The 16,615-nt window shown below is 34.2% G+C and overlaps 2 protein-coding genes across 6 annotated transcripts; both read left to right on the top strand.

Annotated features, from left to right (window-relative positions):
- Positions 1-748: 748 nt before the first annotated feature.
- On the top strand, positions 749-3,977 carry LOC123217259 (cathepsin B-like protease 2). 2 transcript variants are annotated; one of them, XM_044638162.1, is made up of 11 exons: positions 749-935; positions 1,547-1,600; positions 1,709-1,789; positions 1,869-2,025; positions 2,144-2,148; positions 2,330-2,404; positions 2,508-2,633; positions 2,798-3,016; positions 3,278-3,391; positions 3,477-3,528; positions 3,630-3,977. In XM_044638162.1, exons 1-10 carry the CDS (start codon positions 873-875, stop codon positions 3,525-3,527), a joined length of 945 nt encoding a protein of 314 aa, XP_044494097.1. In that variant the 5' UTR covers positions 749-872; the 3' UTR covers position 3,528; positions 3,630-3,977. The 2 variants fall into 2 exon arrangements, with proteins under 2 accessions (XP_044494097.1, XP_044494096.1); XM_044638161.1 differs by having other exon boundaries at positions 751-935; positions 3,493-3,528.
- A 1,510-nt stretch (positions 3,978-5,487) lies between these two features.
- LOC123217257 (paladin-like) lies at positions 5,488-16,115 on the top strand. 4 transcript variants are annotated; one of them, XM_044638158.1, is made up of 19 exons: positions 5,490-6,000; positions 6,716-6,847; positions 7,300-7,371; positions 7,837-7,907; positions 8,030-8,129; positions 8,223-8,321; positions 8,862-8,988; positions 9,419-9,552; positions 9,634-9,693; positions 9,875-10,110; positions 10,863-11,292; positions 12,038-12,361; positions 12,502-13,104; positions 13,238-13,411; positions 13,929-14,159; positions 14,252-14,535; positions 14,993-15,277; positions 15,477-15,652; positions 15,876-16,115. In XM_044638158.1, the coding sequence occupies exons 1-18, from the start codon at positions 5,851-5,853 to the stop codon at positions 15,649-15,651; spliced, it is 3,687 nt and encodes a 1,228-aa protein (XP_044494093.1). In that variant the 5' UTR covers positions 5,490-5,850; the 3' UTR covers position 15,652; positions 15,876-16,115. The 4 variants fall into 4 exon arrangements, with proteins under 4 accessions (XP_044494095.1, XP_044494093.1, XP_044494092.1 ...); XM_044638157.1 differs by having other exon boundaries at positions 5,492-6,000; positions 15,530-15,652; XM_044638159.1 differs by lacking the exon at positions 12,038-12,361 and having other exon boundaries at positions 5,492-6,000; positions 15,530-15,652.
- Positions 16,116-16,615: the final 500 nt, after the last annotated feature.

Raw genomic sequence — 16,615 nt, 5'->3', positions numbered from 1 at the left:
TTTTCCCAAGAGCAAAAAGACAGGGATGGGATTGGGAGGCGAGATTCCTCACTTTGCTATATTATAGGTGTTTTGTCAATTATTAAAGGCCAAAAGCCATTTCCCACCCAAGGTTTAACGAAAAGGTGAATTCTCATTGATTAACTTTCAAAACTCAAATACCCACTTACTGTTATAAATAGGAATAAAATTATCATTTTACTAAAAATATTAAAAAAATAAAATACTATCATGTTTTTTTTCTACTCAAGGTTTGAAAAATTGTCATTTTCCTCTAGGGTTTCATTCATTCTCTAATGACATTCTCCAACTAATCTTCCGTCTATCGACGTTCTCTCTAGCGTTCATGACAAATATGTGATTATGAAAAGGCCACAAAGATAACAATTGAAAGTGATGTCGTCGAATATCTATCACATAATGAATTATTTGAAAGTAACGTCTGACGTCAATGATCTCCGACCAAGTTTAAAGTTTTAGACTAGGAGAAGGAGAAAAGTTAGAAGGGAGAGAGAATGCGACTAAAGATGGTGAACTCAGAAAAAGTGATTTTTCAAACCTTCATAGAAGGAAGTCAGATTTATAAACTTAAGGGGGAAATAAATTTTTTATAAAATAATAATTTTACCCTTATTTATAACAGTAAATAGGTGGATATTTAGGTTTTTGAAAGTTAACCGGTAGATATTTGTCCTTTCGCTAAACCTTGGGTGGGAATGGGTTTTCGCCATTATTAAATTAACAAAAGGTTTCCAAATCAACCAAAAGTCTCATCCCAATAATAAAGGCAGTTGGCTCACATACAGCGGAAGGAACACTCGTCTATTTCACATCCGTTTCTTTCCCCTCTCTTCAACCTCCGCGACTCAACTATGATCTCTTCTCACCTCTTTTCCGCTACCCTTCTGTTGCTCCTTGTCGCCTTCTACGCTCAGGTGCTTTTTTCTATTATGCTCTTTTTTATGATTATTTTCTTTTTGTATTTTCGCCAATTCTTCATTTCTTGATCAGTGTCTCATGCCCTATACCACACCAGTCTAGATTCAATTATTTTCTTTTAATGAAACGATTATTGATGGTATTTTTATTTTCTTAGTGGATATTAAGTAAACGAACGTCAGGTAAAAAATAAATTATATATGATGAGTTTAGATAAGAAGCTGAGGAATAAACTTAGTATATTTGATGATCTAATTGTTATTTATGGTAAATATGAGAAGAAAGCATGATATTTTATAAGTGGAAAATTTTGAGATTTGTACAATTTGTGATACTATCTTGCTTGCTGATAGCGATGGAGCTTCTCATAAGTTCTCTAACGACTATACTGAATATTGATTAAGTTCCCTGATTAAACTTGTGTTAAAGCTTATGTTTTGTGCAAGTTCTGGATACCTTTTCTTTAGACATAATGATCGAACTTCTTGGATTACTATTGTTTTTATAAGAAAAAGTTTCTTCTCTGTACTCCGAGAAAACTTCTTATATTACTATATTTCGAAGTTTTAAAGGTTATTGTTTGAAAATTGGGTGTTGTTATTATCAGGCTTTCTCAGAGAGACCAGTTCACCAGCTCAAGCTTAACTCTCACATTCTTCAGGTGATCTAGAGCAGACATTTTTCTTTGGTGAAAAAAGAGCATGCTTTCTTCATTTTATTTTCTTTAGTTGCACTTTATTAAATTTTGGGTCTTTCTGTGGACTTACAGGATTCAATAATCAAGCATGTAAATGAAAATCCCAGGGCTGGATGGAAAGCTGCTAGAAATCCTAGATTTTCCAATTACACCGTGAGTTTCAAACTGGATGATCTTCTTTGTGATAAATTTAAAATGATACGGTTGATGAAATATCTTTCTTGATGCATAGGTTGGTGAATTTAAGTACCTTCTTGGAGCCAGATCAACACCCAAAAAGGAACTTTTAGGTATTCCTGTTATAACTCATGACAAATCCTCAAAGTTGCCAAAGAGCTTCGATGCAAGAACCACGTGGTCACAATGTAGCAGCATTGGAAGAATTCTAGGTTAGTTATTCATATTCTTTTGTTTTTTTCCCTCTTGATATTTTGAAGCTCTTTTGAAAATGGTTCTAATGCTTGCACGTTTTCTGTGTCAAATGCTGAAACGATTTTCATATTGCAGATCAGGTAATACTGTTTCCTATATCTATACATGAATGAGTTTTTTGAACTCTTACCATGATTTGGGTCTTCTTGACTTAGAGTCATTGTGTTTCTTGTTGAGCTTTTGGTGCAATAGTGTTTTTCTATGACTACATGTAAATGAATGTTATAAACTCTGAGCTGTTTTGGGGTTTTGGTGATTCAGGGTCATTGTGGCTCTTGTTGGGCATTTGGTGCTGTTGAAGCACTGTCTGATCGTTTCTGCATTCATTTTGGCATGGTAATTGAAACTTCTCCTGATCAACTTGATGATATCTTTTCCCTTTGGAATTTTTGTAAGATTAATATTGTGATGTTCACTGTCACAATATGTTTCATGGCAGAACATATCCTTATCAGTCAATGATCTTTTAGCTTGTTGTGGCTTTTTGTGTGGAAGTGGTTGTGACGGGGGCTATCCAATTTATGCTTGGCGATACTTTGTCCACCATGGTGTTGTCACCGAAGAGGTATTATTTATTCTTTTTGGCAATGTTTTATTTGTATTGTTATTTTCCGTATGGCACACCAGATTGTTTCATCATCGCCTGACTAATGTCTTGATGAAGATTAATACTTTCTTTACTTATTTATATCTGATATGTTCAAGTAATAACAAAATTTTCTGTGGCAGTGCGATCCATACTTTGATGATAGTGGTTGTTCCCACCCTGGTTGTGAGCCTGCATATCCTACACCGAAGTGTGTGAGGAAATGTGTCAATAAGAACCAGGTTTGGAGACACTCAAAGCACTACAGTGTTAGTGCATACAGAATCAAGTCTAATCCACACAATATCATGGCAGAAGTTTATAAGAATGGGCCTGTTGAGGTTGCCTTCACAGTTTATGAGGTAAAACCTTTACTTGCTTAATACTCCTGTTGCTGAATTTGCTTCAATGGTTGTGGATGTGAATCTTATCATGGTCTGATTAGCTTACTGTGTATTGTTGAACGTTGAAAAATTATCACCCAATATCTGTCTAGTTTTGGTTGGTCTCTCCTTTCATTTGTCACTTACTTTTGTACCATGAAAGTTGCCCCCTTATATGATTTAATAGTGTCTTTTAAACCAGATTGAATGTCTTTAATAGCTTCTTCATCATTTTTTCAGGATTTCGCACATTACAAGTCTGGTGTATACAAACACATAACTGGTGACGTTATGGGAGGTCATGCAGTTAAGCTAATTGGGTGGGGAACTAGTGATGATGGAGAGGATTACTGGGTATGTTGAGATTGTCCAATCCAATCATGAATTTTCTAAATTTGTGGCCATATATTACAATTTATTGAGATGATATCTTGATCAGAAACTCTCTGTTGCAGCTGCTTGCCAATCAGTGGAACAGAGGATGGGGTGATGTATGTTTTCATTAAAGGATTTTCCACATTCAATTATTAATTGACTGCACTAAGATTCTATCTTTTCAGTCCTTAAATTTCTGGTTATGTTTCCGTGACAGGATGGTTACTTCAAGATCAAGAGAGGAACAAATGAGTGTGGGATTGAAGAGGATGTGGTTGCTGGTCTGCCATCATCCAAAAATCTCGTGAGAGAGGTTGTCAGCATGGAGGACAGTCTTGGGGATGCTTCAGTTTGATTGCAGATTGTTGTATCTTCAAATCCCCTACTTAATGCATCAAATATATGTTTTGGTGGATAAACTCTGTCTAATCTAAGCATATGAAATTAGCTGCGTCCACGCTAACAATTAAAGATGCGAATCACGGTTAAACGGTGTCGTATGTTAAAATGGACACGTTTGTACTTTTCTTAAAATTTATGAAGTCGCTATTGATATTGGTGACTATTGGCTACTTGCTGCATATCCTGTTTGCTCTACTGCTTTTAAAGTTTTATTTTTGGAAAATTAATTAAAATATCATAATTTAATTAGGTCTAAACAACATAAATTATATAGATATAGTTAATACTTTAAGAATAATATTATGTATATTTATTTTAAATACATAAATATATACATATTTTTATATATTATTATATAATACACATAAATATTTATGTATTTAAAATAAATATATATATAAAATTTTATTAATAGTTTAAATTAATATCTGATACCTTTAGTCATGACAAATATCTTACTATTAACATTATTATTTTTTTTTTATGCCAATTTGAAAATAGTTTTGCTTGCGATTAATATGAAGATATTTGCTCATTAATCGAATTAATCCCTTGAACATAGTGTTCACAAAGGTTTTTACTATTTTCTCTTTGCTCTCGATGTATTCCATTCCAATTACTATTAGACTTCATCCATTCTCCCCTGTGTTAGATCAAAATAATGATGGAATTCGATACCTCGATGAATTTTGTAGCAGTAAATATAATTTTATAATTAAATAAACCAAAAATTTAGTAACTAAATATACAAATATAATTTTAAAATTTCAATTGTTTGATAAATTTTTCATTTTTTGTATTTGACTTAAATATTGGAAAATAATTTTACCCCCGCATACGTACATATATATATATATATATATATATATATATATATATATATAACCGCATGGGTAAAATTTTACCGTAAAATGTCAGCTATCCCATAATGTTTTCCTGCTGGGAAAATATTGTTTCAACCCTATTTATCATTTAAATTTTTGAAATGCATTTCAAAATTATTAAATTAATTAAACAGATCAAAAAATAATATACAATAATTGAGTAATTAAAATTTTGAGTTAATAATCATATAAATATCTAAATGTAATAAATTTACGCTCTTGATTTTTAAATCCCGATGCTAGAATTTAAGTGAAGGTGTGAAAATGAAAATTTTGAATCGTCATAAGGTTTTGTTGTGATGTTGATTTGTATAAAATATTAGGGTTTATTGTTTTGTTTGCGGTATCCCCAATGAGTTAGTCAGTATGGTACGTACCATCTAATTTTGGTAATTTCAATTAATAGCCATATTTAATTTTCCATGCCATATTTTCATACCGCTTTTCCCGCAAGGCTGAGAATTCTTTACCTGCGCTTCAAGCAACAGAAGAAAAGTCTTGTTATTTTTGATTAATTATTATTGCAACAAAAGAAATAAAAGAAGATTAAGGAAAGGGAGAGTAGGTGGGTATTCTATGATGGGCGCATCCACTGCAAGTAGAAAAGGATATCCACTGGGGTTATGCTGACGAGTTTTAAAATTAACAGACAAAAACAGGTGTAAAAAAGAAAAGAAAAGAAAAAAGAAATCCCCCCAACGCACGCCTTTCACGTTGTTCTGTCAGGAGTCCCGCAAAAAAAAAAAAAAAAAAAACTAATCTAAAACCCTTACCTCACCCCACCCCACAACTCAATTTTTGCCACATGAACCAATAAATATTTACTCCTTTCTCTACCTCACTCTTGTTGATTAGATGAGGAGGTGATACCATTTATTATTTTCTATTTTACTCTTATCGCTTTCTTTCTCCTTCACTCTTCTTCTTTCTGTTTTCTTTGTCTGTATCGCCGTGTGATAATTTTTAAGAGAAGCATTGTTGCTTTGCGTTGTGGTTGCATTCAATTAACGAGTTACAGAATCGAAGGATTTACTAGTTAATATCTCGTGTCTGGATGATAATATAATTGATGGGAGATAAATATAGTAATTTTGAAGAGTTTGTGGGTTGAATTGTGAATACTAGTAGTGGAAGTCTAAAGTTATAAGAGAAATGTCGATACCTAAAGAGCCAGAGCAGGTGATGAAGATGAGAGGGGGATCAGTTTTAGGGAAACGGACCATTCTCAAGAGCGACCATTTCCCTGGCTGCCAAAACAAACGCTTAACCCCTCAGATCGATGGTGCTCCTAATTACCGTCAGGTTTCTTCCCTCTTTTCTTTAAAAATTGAAATTATAATGATTCATCTTAATTTTTATTATTATTCTTTATCCGATAGCAAAATATATGCGTTTGCATCTCATCGTTCTTTATTACGATTTCGCGGAATGATGCATTATTGCCATGATGTGACGCTTAACTGATTTTCCTGCTTTCTTTCTTTCTTTCTTTTTTCCCCAATTTCTGGTTTAATAATATTAAACAAGTTAAATGCTTTTAATTCTGTGTAATTACTTTATTTCTCTATTTAATGATTGACCAAATCAAATTAGTAGATATCTTCTTGACTGGTTAATGTAACAGAGAGTGTCTTTGCTTATTCACTTACGCTTCTTAAAACAGAACAATAACACTTACGCCATGTTTGATAGCCGTAATTATATCTCTGGCCATCCAATTTCAGTTTTATAGCTCAAACCTGTGGTAGATGCAGCCCGAGGCTTTATTAACTCAACATTCAGTTTGAAGTTCTTGGATTTGCAAGTGTTCAATGATATACTCTTAAATCTTATTAATGCATTAGTTAATCTGCATTGCGATTATAATGTTCTTTAGTGGATCTTTTTGATGCAGCAGATGCTCATGCTTGATTATGAGTATGTTGTGTCACTTTAGATTGTTGACCTGTTTCATGAAGAAATAGATTCTCATAAATATTTGTATTTTATTTATTTGACTCTTTTATGGTTACTGTAGGCTGATTCATTACGTGTTCATGGTGTTGCAATTCCAACAATTGAAGGGATTCTAAATGTTCTTAAGTATATTGGTGCCCAGAAAGACGGAAAGAAAGTTCATGTTCTTTGGATTAGCCTTCGTGAGGAACCGGTAAAACTATCTGTTGCAATTGTTTCCATTTTTTATTGATAAATATATGGTCATACTATCATGACTTAGTTGATATTTGAGCTCTGCATAACTGTGATAAAATGTGATCATCATTTAGATATTCATTTACGCACACACACACCCACAGAGAAAATTAGTTTGTGAACCATCAATAAAAATTTGCTTCAGGTCTATTGCTTTTGACAATTGTGTAAACTTCTGAAGGTAGAACCAATTTAACAGCTCATTCCGTGATGTCACTAGTTACTTGGGATAAACCATATTACATTCTTTAATGCATACCTGGTATTTTTGGCAATTCCATAAATAAGTGCTATGACTTGCAAATTTTGATGAATTTTTTGACCATGATAGATATATGATAACCAATCATTTCTCTGATCATCAGTATATTGGTGTTCCATTAATACACCATTATGTTCTTGAAACAGGTGGTGTACATCAATGGGCGTCCCTTTGTTTTGCGTGAGGCAGAGAGGCCATTTTCCAACCTCGAGTATACAGTATGTAATTCTAAGGAAATTTGACCTTCACATATTTACATTAATTTTTTTAAAATATAATTCTACATAAATTAGCATATGTTTGCTTCTTGAGTAACCTTTTGATATTAATACAAGAAATTAATTTTTTCTTTGGTTGGACAACTAAACCAAGATAAAATAAAGCATGACATTATTGCTTTCATATGTTATAATATACTGAACCACTATTTATATATGGAAACTTTTTCCTTGGCATGCTACTTTATTTCGATATGGTATGATGAGACTTTATGAGTATATAATGGCTGTGTTATTTGGGAAGATTTAGGGTATTTATGTTATTGAACATGCAGTCTAGCTAACATTATGATACTCATGTACATGTGCATGGGCTTACAAGCAAACCCATGCACTAAGGTCCTCTAGTGATTATCAGAGCTCACATTTCTTGCAAATCAGTTGCTTCTTTTTGTTTTGGATCAGGGAATCAACCGGGCTAGGGTTGAGCAAATGGAAGCTCGATTGAAAGAAGATATCCTGATGGAAGCTGCAAGGTACTTTCTTTGTTCCATTGCTGTCTTAGTCTTTTCTCTCATGAGTATTCATATTTATCTTTCCCATCAGTTACTCTTGCTTTGCATGATTGCAAATTTTATTTGGACATCTGACATAACAGATATGGAAATAAGATCCTTGTCACTGATGAACTGCCAGATGGTCAGATGGTGGACCAATGGGAACCAGTATTTAGTGATTCTGTGAAGACACCACTAGATGTATAGTCTTTTGAACTCACTTTAGATTTTTGTAATAAGGAAACATGAATCTACCAATTATCTTATGGGTGCAAATTTGTCTCTTTGGTGCAGGTGTATGAAGAACTTCAGGTAGAAGGTTACCTTGTTGACTATGAACGTGTTCCTGTAACTGATGAAAAATCACCAAAAGAGCAGGATTTTGATATCTTGGTGGGTTATAATCATCAAGTCTTATAACCTTTGTTGATTTGTAATTTATAGTGCTTCTTTTTACTTTCATCAGTTTACTTGCCTTTAGTTTCCCATTAAGAAAAAATTATAAGCTTATTTGTTCATGTGAATGATGAGTTAAATCTTTTGTGATTTTATTAACTATTTACTATCACATTTTTTGTTTACCTTTGGAAAAATTAAGATTCTCCTCTCTTTGATATCTCACTCTCACTTCTGGCTTGATAAGTACCCATTCTTCTGATTATTTGAATGATCTGTTTGTAAGTTGCATTGTGGCTCTAATCTGTAGTTTTCTGCAATTACATTTCTTGTGCATTATCTTGTTTAGTAATGTTTATTTTAACAGTGGTATGCTTCTCATTACATCAATTGCATATTTTCAAAATTGTTAACAACTCTTGACTTAGATTGGTTCATGAGTTCTTGGGCCTTCAAGTAGTTCTGCTTCAGTTGTGGAATATGACTAGCAGCATGATAATCCTTAAATAATATGTGTGCTTTTCATTGCATTTTAAGGTTGATAAAATTTCTCAAGCCAACCTAAATACAGAGGTAATTTTTAACTGTCAAATGGGACGTGGACGGACTACAACTGGGATGGTGATTGCAACATTGGTTTACCTCAACCGCATTGGAGCTTCTGGTAACATAATAACTTCCTTCACGGAAAAATGTTATACTTCTGGTAACCGAATAACTCCTTTATCCAAAAATACTACATCTCTTTCTACCATCTCTATAATAGTTCATTGCTGTTATCAACTTAAGGCAACCCAAAAATTTTTTTACATTACTGTAGTTTTATGTCCAGGTTGATTTCACAGTTTCTAAACTGACTTGTCAACTTTGCAGTTGGCATTTCTCATCACTTATATCAGAGCTATTTATTGTTCTGTACTGATTAAGTTTTTATTTTTTGCCAATATTTTCCTTAAGTCGGTGCTGATTCTGATGATTTAGTAATTAGGTCTAAAAGTTATAGTATCTTATTAGAGAATAATATTATATAGGTATAACAGATTTATTTTCATAAATGATACTAAATTCTAATGCAATGTGTTCACATGATATAGGCATCCCTAGAACAAATTCAGTTGGCCGTGTTTTTGATTCTGGTTCCAATGTTGCTGACCGTTTGCCAAACTCAGAGGAGGCAGTTCGTAGAGGAGAATATGCTGTCATTAGAAGTTTGATACGGGTTTTAGAGGTATGTACTGAAACTCTTGTTTCTCTTAGTTGGAAATTTATCATTTTCTTTGAGCTCTTGAATAAGTGAAATGGCCTTTAGGGTGGTGTTGAAGGCAAAAGACAAGTGGATAAAGTCATTGACAAGTGTGCATCCATGCAGGTATGGCTCTCTAAGTACCATAACCATTCAGGTAGAGCTTCTAAGTTCTTTTGATTGTCGAATATAAAAGTTTTTCTATGCGGTTTGTTTGCATAGTGTTGGTACTATTCATATTTTAGGTTTCTTTTTCAATTATTTGGTGTTTCTGTTGCATTGAGGTGTTTCTTTAATTGAATTACAGAACTTGCGTGAAGCAATTGCCTCTTATCGTAGCAGTATTCGGCATCAACCAGATGAGATGAAGAGGGAGGCATCACTTTCATTTTTCGTGGAGTACTTGGAGAGATATTACTTTTTAATATGCTTCGCTGTATACCTTCATTCAGAAAGAGCAGCTCTTCATTCTAGTTCCTTTAGTCATAGCAGTTTTGTTGACTGGATGAAAGCAAGGCCTGAACTATATAGCATTATCCGCAGGTACTTTTATAACATAGTAATATTTAAAAGTTTACCTTTCTGATTTAATATATGTCTGTCTAGACACATATTCATGCATTCACATGCATTAATTCAATTTAACTCGGCTAGTCTTAATCAAAACTAGTTGGAGTTACCTACTTGTGTCTTTTACCTCCATTCTGCCCCATTCTTTGCCATTTGTCTATAGTTGTCTTGAAATTAGATCTTTTTTGCAATATGAAAACACAATATTTGTTATTTTGTCTCTTCTTTTTGTACCTACCAATTATTCAACTTACTCTGTAATAACAGAGCATCAATTGGTGTGTGTTGCACTTGATTTGTTTATCTCATTTGGACTTCCCCTAGCTTATACTTGATAAATGCCACCTCTAGTTTCTGCATTTGTGTTAAATTCATGTACCGTTAAAATTCTTATATATCTATCTTGTCATCGTCATTTCAGGCATGTTAGAATTATTGGAATTTCAACATGCTTTTGATATTATAATTCACTGAATGTATATTCTCCCTCTGCCATATGTCAGAGTTCGTTGAGCCGTTATCAATTCTTTTAATCTTTTTTACTTATTAAAGTCACATCATCTCAGATTATGTCTGAAGTGTGACCATTGAGGATAATCCAACTGTGATTTTATCTGTATTTTTGGTCATCAATAAAAAATTAGAGCACATATTATCATCTTAATGATTGTTGTTGTCTTGCATTATGTGTAACTTCCTTTGCTGCAAATTTCACTTTCATATAGGTTACTAAGGAGAGATCCAATGGGCGCTCTTGAGTATGCAAATTCAAAGCCATCTGTTGTGAAAATAGCTGAATCAGCTGATGGGTGCCCTCATGACACGGATGTTGTTGCTGCTATGAGAAATGGACAAGTACTTGGAAGCCAAACTGTTCTCAAAAGTGATCATTGTCCTGGTTGTCAGAATACAAGTTTACCGGAGCGAGTAGAGGGTGCACCTAACTTCAGACAAGTTCCTGGGTTTTCAGTTTATGGAGTTGCAAATCCAACTATTGATGGCATTCGGTCTGTCATTAGGAGGATTGGCAACTCTGAAGGCTGTTGCCCAGTTTTCTGGCATAATATGAGAGAAGAACCAGTTATCTACATCAATGGGAAACCATTTGTTCTCCGTGAAGTTGAAAGACCTTGCAAAAATATGCTGGAATACACGGTATATAATACTATTTTTTCTGTTATATATCTAAACTTTGTTGAACTGGAAAAAGCTAATTTTCTGCTCTAGCCCTAGTGTGGGCTTTGCTTTATGCACTTCGCTTCCATTTATATCACAGTTTGATGGTGCCAGATGTTATTAAAAAAAATGATACTAGTCTTGCTCATTATGTAGTAGAAATTTGTCTTTGAAGCCAGACCTAGCCCTTGTGTAGTCAATGAGTTTTCTGAAAATGCAAAATGCATGACCTTCTCACAGAATGGTTCCCAGATGCTCGATATTTTTGGTGCAGCAAAACAAGGACTTTGTATGACTGCATTCAATTTTTCTATGTTATTCTCTGCATACTCAGACACAAGGCACAATAGACATGTTACAGATGTGGCACCAACAATTTTTTCTTTTATAAACCAGGAAAAGTACAAGAAGGATACATAACATTTTTGTGTGAATGTTTGTGTTACTTCCATATATCGCAAAGTTCACTATATTTCCCTCACGTGTTTGGCAGATAGTGAATGAGCATTCTAACTGAAGTTATATTCACATTAAGGATATCTTGAAGTATTTAGGCTATGACCTAAAACTATTGAGCAAGTTTAGCCATAACATGACAGTGCATGGTCCCTTTTTTGAGTGTCTTGTTATCTTTTTCCTTTTTCCCCCCAAGATGTTCTGAATCTTCCCCCTCATCTTTTTCAGCCCTAATTGGGGAAGTTGAAATTATGATATCTACATTCAGGGAATTGATCGTGAGAGAGTGGAGAGAATGGAAGCTCGATTAAAAGAAGATATACTGCAAGAAGCTGGACGTTATAGGGGTGCTATAATGGTTATTGATGAAACAAATGGTGGGCAAATATTCGATACTTGGGAACATTTGAGTTCTGACTCTGTTCAGACACCACTTGAGGTATTTAAATGCTTAGAGGGTGATGGTTTTCCCATCAGGTATGCACGTGTGCCAATCACTGATGGTAAAGCTCCCAAGACTTCAGACTTTGACACATTGGCAATGAACATTGCTTCTGCTTCTAAAGATACCACTTTTGTTTTCAATTGCCAGGTTAAAGCATTTACATGCTAATTAAGACTTATTGTAAATTTGCTTGTAGGTTTTCACTATGTTCTATGTATTTGTCTGCTGTGCCAATGTGTTTTCTTTCTTATCTGTATTTTTTCTGTTTATTTATTTCATTATCACAGATGGGTAGAGGTAGAACAACTACTGGTACTGTTATTGCTTGTCTTCTAAAGCTTCGTATTGATCATGGGAGACCCATTAAAATTTTACATGATGATGTGGTCCATGAAGAATTGGATAGTGGTAGCTCAAGTGGTGAAGAAACTGGAGGCAATGGTACTACATCAACCCCAAGTGCAGCAAAAGTAAGAACTGAAATAGATGGAGGCTGTACATTCGGCATGGATGATATCTTGCTGTTGTGGAAGATAACAAGGTTGTTTGATAATGGAGTGGAATGCCGTGAGGCCTTAGATTCCATTATTGATAGATGTTCTGCTTTGCAGAACATACGGGAAGCCGTTCTAGAATATAGGAAGATATTCAATCAACAGCATGTTGAACCGAGGGATAGGAGGCTGGCATTGAACCGTGGTGCTGAGTACTTGGAGCGATACTTCCGTTTAATTGCCTTTGCTGCATATCTTGGAAGTGAATCATTTGATGGATTCTGTGGACAAGGAGAATCAAAGATGACTTTCAAAACTTGGTTGCGTCAAAGACCAGAGGTCCAAGCAATGAAATGGAGTATAAGATTGAGACCAGGGCGATTTTTTACTGTTCCTGTATGTCCTCTTCTAGTCTTTTCCTTATTTATATAGGGATTTGAGAATTAAATAACACATAACTGGTCAAATGTTAACTTTTTCTTTCATTACTTGGAAATGCTTGCATAATTACATTCAATTTTGAATGCAGGAGGAACTGAGAGCACCACATGAATCTCAGCATGGAGATGCAGTGATGGAGGCCATTGTAAAGAACCGTAATGGCTCTGTCTTGGGTAAAGGTTCAATACTGAAAATGTATTTCTTTCCAGGTCAGAGGACTTCCAGCCACCTACAAGTTCATGGTGCACCACATGTTTTCAAGGTATTTTTCTGGGGGGTTATATATATAATGAAAGGCTAATAGCTTTTGCTAAGATTGACATGACATAAATGATTCTATAAAATTAAATCCAACCTCTGAAAGATCAAAGTGAGGTTATATAAACAATGCTAGCAGTCTCTAAATTGTTATACATCTTGTCCATGTTCTTGGATGAAAGAGAACTATCAGAAACCAAATGAGATGCTGCACTCATATTGAATTTCAAATTGGAAACTAGAACTGCTTATGTATTTAACATATTCATAATGGCTTTTTTTGGTTCTCTATATGCTTGCCTGATAATGGGTTAGAGGTCCATTTTGACTGTCATTTGATTGTCTGGTTAATGTAATCTATATTGTTAAGTGCTAGTTTGCCTAATTCGGAATCTTAAATTTGCGTGGATGCACACTTTCACTTTAACATACATAGACCTTATCAATTGGTTTTCAAGAGTGGAAGTTGGTGTGATAAAAATCTGCAAATGTTTGAAGCTCAAAACTTTTATTTGCTTCAGGTGGATGGATACCCTGTGTATAGTATGGCAACTCCAACAATTGTTGGTGCTAAAGAGATGTTGGCATATTTAGGTGCCAAGCCCAAAGCTGAAGGATCAATTTCTCAGAAAGTGATATTGACTGATCTGAGAGAGGAGGCAGTTGTTTACATTAATGGCACACCATTTGTTCTCAGGGAGCTTAGCAAACCTGTTGACACACTCAAGCACGTGGGAATTACTGGCCCAGTGGTTTGTCATCATTAACATGTCTCTTATCTGTGAACAGTAGTTAGCCAGCCAAGAATGTTTCTCAACTTTATTTCTTTTGTAATATTTTTTAGGTAGAACACATGGAGGCACGGCTAAAAGAAGATATATTATCTGAGATCAGACTTTCTGGTGGTCGAATGCTTTTACATCGTGAAGAATATAATCCTGCACTAAATCAGTCCAGCGTCATAGGATACTGGGAAAACATCTTTGTGGATGATGTGAAATCACCAGCTGAAGTGTATGCTTCTCTAAAAGCTGATGGATATAATATAACACACCGAAGGATACCGTTAACTAGAGAGAGGGATGCTTTAGCTTCTGATGTTGATGCTATCCAGTATTGTAGAGATGAGTAAGTATCCATAACATAACTGCCCACTATCAGTATTCATCTTTTATTCATACTTTTAAATGTATTACTTGACTTAAAACTTTAATGTTATTGGTAAATGTTTGACAATAACATCAGGTTCTGACATGCTCTGTATTATGCTCGCACATATGACCGCCAAAAGTTACCTTTTCTTAAAAGATGTTAATGACTTGACTTTTTTGTCTTCTTGAATCAAACTAAAAAGGATTTTTTTTTTTAAATTTATCTTTTAGGTGTTTCATAATGCTTATGAAAGTTTGTTGGGGGAATTCCTTTTAAGGATTCGTGGTGATGCTGATATTTTTTCATTACGGGATGTAGGCATGATTTAGCAAGTATAGAGATTTTTTTCAGTGTTCTTCTTAATATGTTTCTTTATGAAAAAAGTTATTGATGTTTGAATGGTGTTGTAAACTAAAACTAACTTTGTTTATAGGTCCGCAGGGTGTTATCTTTTTGTGTCACACACGGGGTTTGGAGGAGTTGCATATGCAATGGCAATTCTTTGTCTCAGACTTGATGCTGAGGAAAAGTTAGCATCAAATGTACCACAACCTTTGGTTGGTCCACATCTATTTCCAGCATACAATGAGAACTTACCTTCCCGGGCATCTGATAAAGAAGCACTTCAGATGGGTGATTACCGTGACATATTAAGTCTTACAAGAGTTCTTGTTTATGGTCCACAGAGCAAAGCAGATGTTGACATTGTTATTGAACGGTATGTATCTTAAAAAGAGTAAAAAAAGGGTAGTATATGTAAAGGAGAAAAGTTATAGCATCTTAGGTGTGTTTTGTGATTGGTTCTGTTTTGATTTTTTTTTTTCCTTTTATTTTGACCAAGGATAACAACACTTTTCTAACTATTTGTTCTTTCCCTGGGTAATTACACATTAATATAGTCTCTTATTTTTGGTTAGGAAGGTGAGCCTCTTTGGAGTTGATGGTGCTGAGTTTGTTCTTCCTTTAATAGATGTGCAGGTGCAGGGCATTTACGAGATGATATTCTACATTTCAGTGAAGAACTTCAGAAGTTCCCCAACGATGATGATGAACAACGAGCTTACCTCATGGATATGGGTATCAAGGCCTTAAGGTTATTTTGCATGCCTCAACAAGTAGATATTTCTTTTTTCTTTTATTTTACTTGTTTTAATCCTCATTTCATTTTGGTGTACCTTAATTGATCTTTTTTTTAATCCTTGTCATTCTTCCTCTTCTGCTGGCTTTGCTGATTAGATTATATTATGTTAGTGTGTGAGTTTGTGAAAAGCATGTGTTTCTGGTATATGTAAGCAGTTGTGTGTGTGCATTTGCAGGCGGTACTTTTTCCTAATAACATTTAGGTCTTACCTCTACTGCACATCCCCAGCTGAGACAAAATTTAAATCTTGGATGGATGGGAGGCCTGAACTTGGACATCTCTGTAATAATCTTAGGATTGATAAATGATTTTCAGCATATAGATATAGTGAGAGCCATAGTGATAGTAATAGTGATGTGATGTTGAAAATTCAAATGTATTTATTGTACAGTAGGCTAAGTATCTTATATCTCCAGCATTAGCCTCTCTATCTCCTCCCTTTTCCTTGCATGCGTATCAGGCCACTCAAATGCCAATAACAATAAGGATGATTATGGTGGGGGTCAGGTCCATTTTTATTTGCTCAGACGGATGTCAATTTGATGCCGAGCTAACCTGAGTCATTTTGAGTGTTCCTACGGTAGGAACGTTCCAAATCAATTCCCAACACTTTAACAATAATCCTTGAATGATTGACTATATTCATTCTCCTATATTCTTCAGTATTAATGGTGATTTCGTGTTTTATTATAAAATACCCAATTTAATTCACACAAACAGCGTTATGTTGTTATAGTTTTGATCAACTACGGATATTATAATAAGCTGAATGATTATTATCATCATTAACTTTAATAAAATGATAATTTTCTATTTTTTAAATTAAAAAAAAATCATTTTCTTACTTATCAATTAAATTTAACAAAGAAATTTTTTTATAAAGTTAATCAAAAGACAGAAAGTCTATATGGAAGT

The sequence above is a fragment of the Mangifera indica genome, chromosome 5 (genome assembly GCF_011075055.1).
Source record: "Mangifera indica cultivar Alphonso chromosome 5, CATAS_Mindica_2.1, whole genome shotgun sequence".
In the NCBI taxonomy this organism is placed as follows: domain Eukaryota; kingdom Viridiplantae; phylum Streptophyta; class Magnoliopsida; order Sapindales; family Anacardiaceae; genus Mangifera; species Mangifera indica.
Note: the sequence above shows the minus strand (reverse complement) of the source record. Positions and strands in the feature narration are given on the sequence as shown.

Bases quoted from the DNA above. Each gene is read 5' to 3' on its own strand.
- LOC123217257 (XM_044638157.1), top strand. From the start codon at position 5,851: ATGTCGATACCTAAAGAGCCAGAGCAGGTGATGAAGATGAGAGGGGGA. The intron at 9,553-9,633 runs GTATGTACTGAA...AATGGCCTTTAG, and splicing joins GTTTGATACGGGTTTTAGAG to GGTGGTGTTGAAGGCAAAAG. The intron at 11,293-12,037 runs GTATATAATACT...ATCTACATTCAG, and splicing joins AAAATATGCTGGAATACACG to GGAATTGATCGTGAGAGAGT.
- LOC123217259 (XM_044638161.1), top strand. From the start codon at position 873: ATGATCTCTTCTCACCTCTTTTCCGCTACCCTTCTGTTGCTCCTTGTC. The intron at 2,634-2,797 runs GTATTATTTATT...TTTCTGTGGCAG, and splicing joins ATGGTGTTGTCACCGAAGAG to TGCGATCCATACTTTGATGA. The intron at 3,017-3,277 runs GTAAAACCTTTA...TCATTTTTTCAG, and splicing joins TTGCCTTCACAGTTTATGAG to GATTTCGCACATTACAAGTC.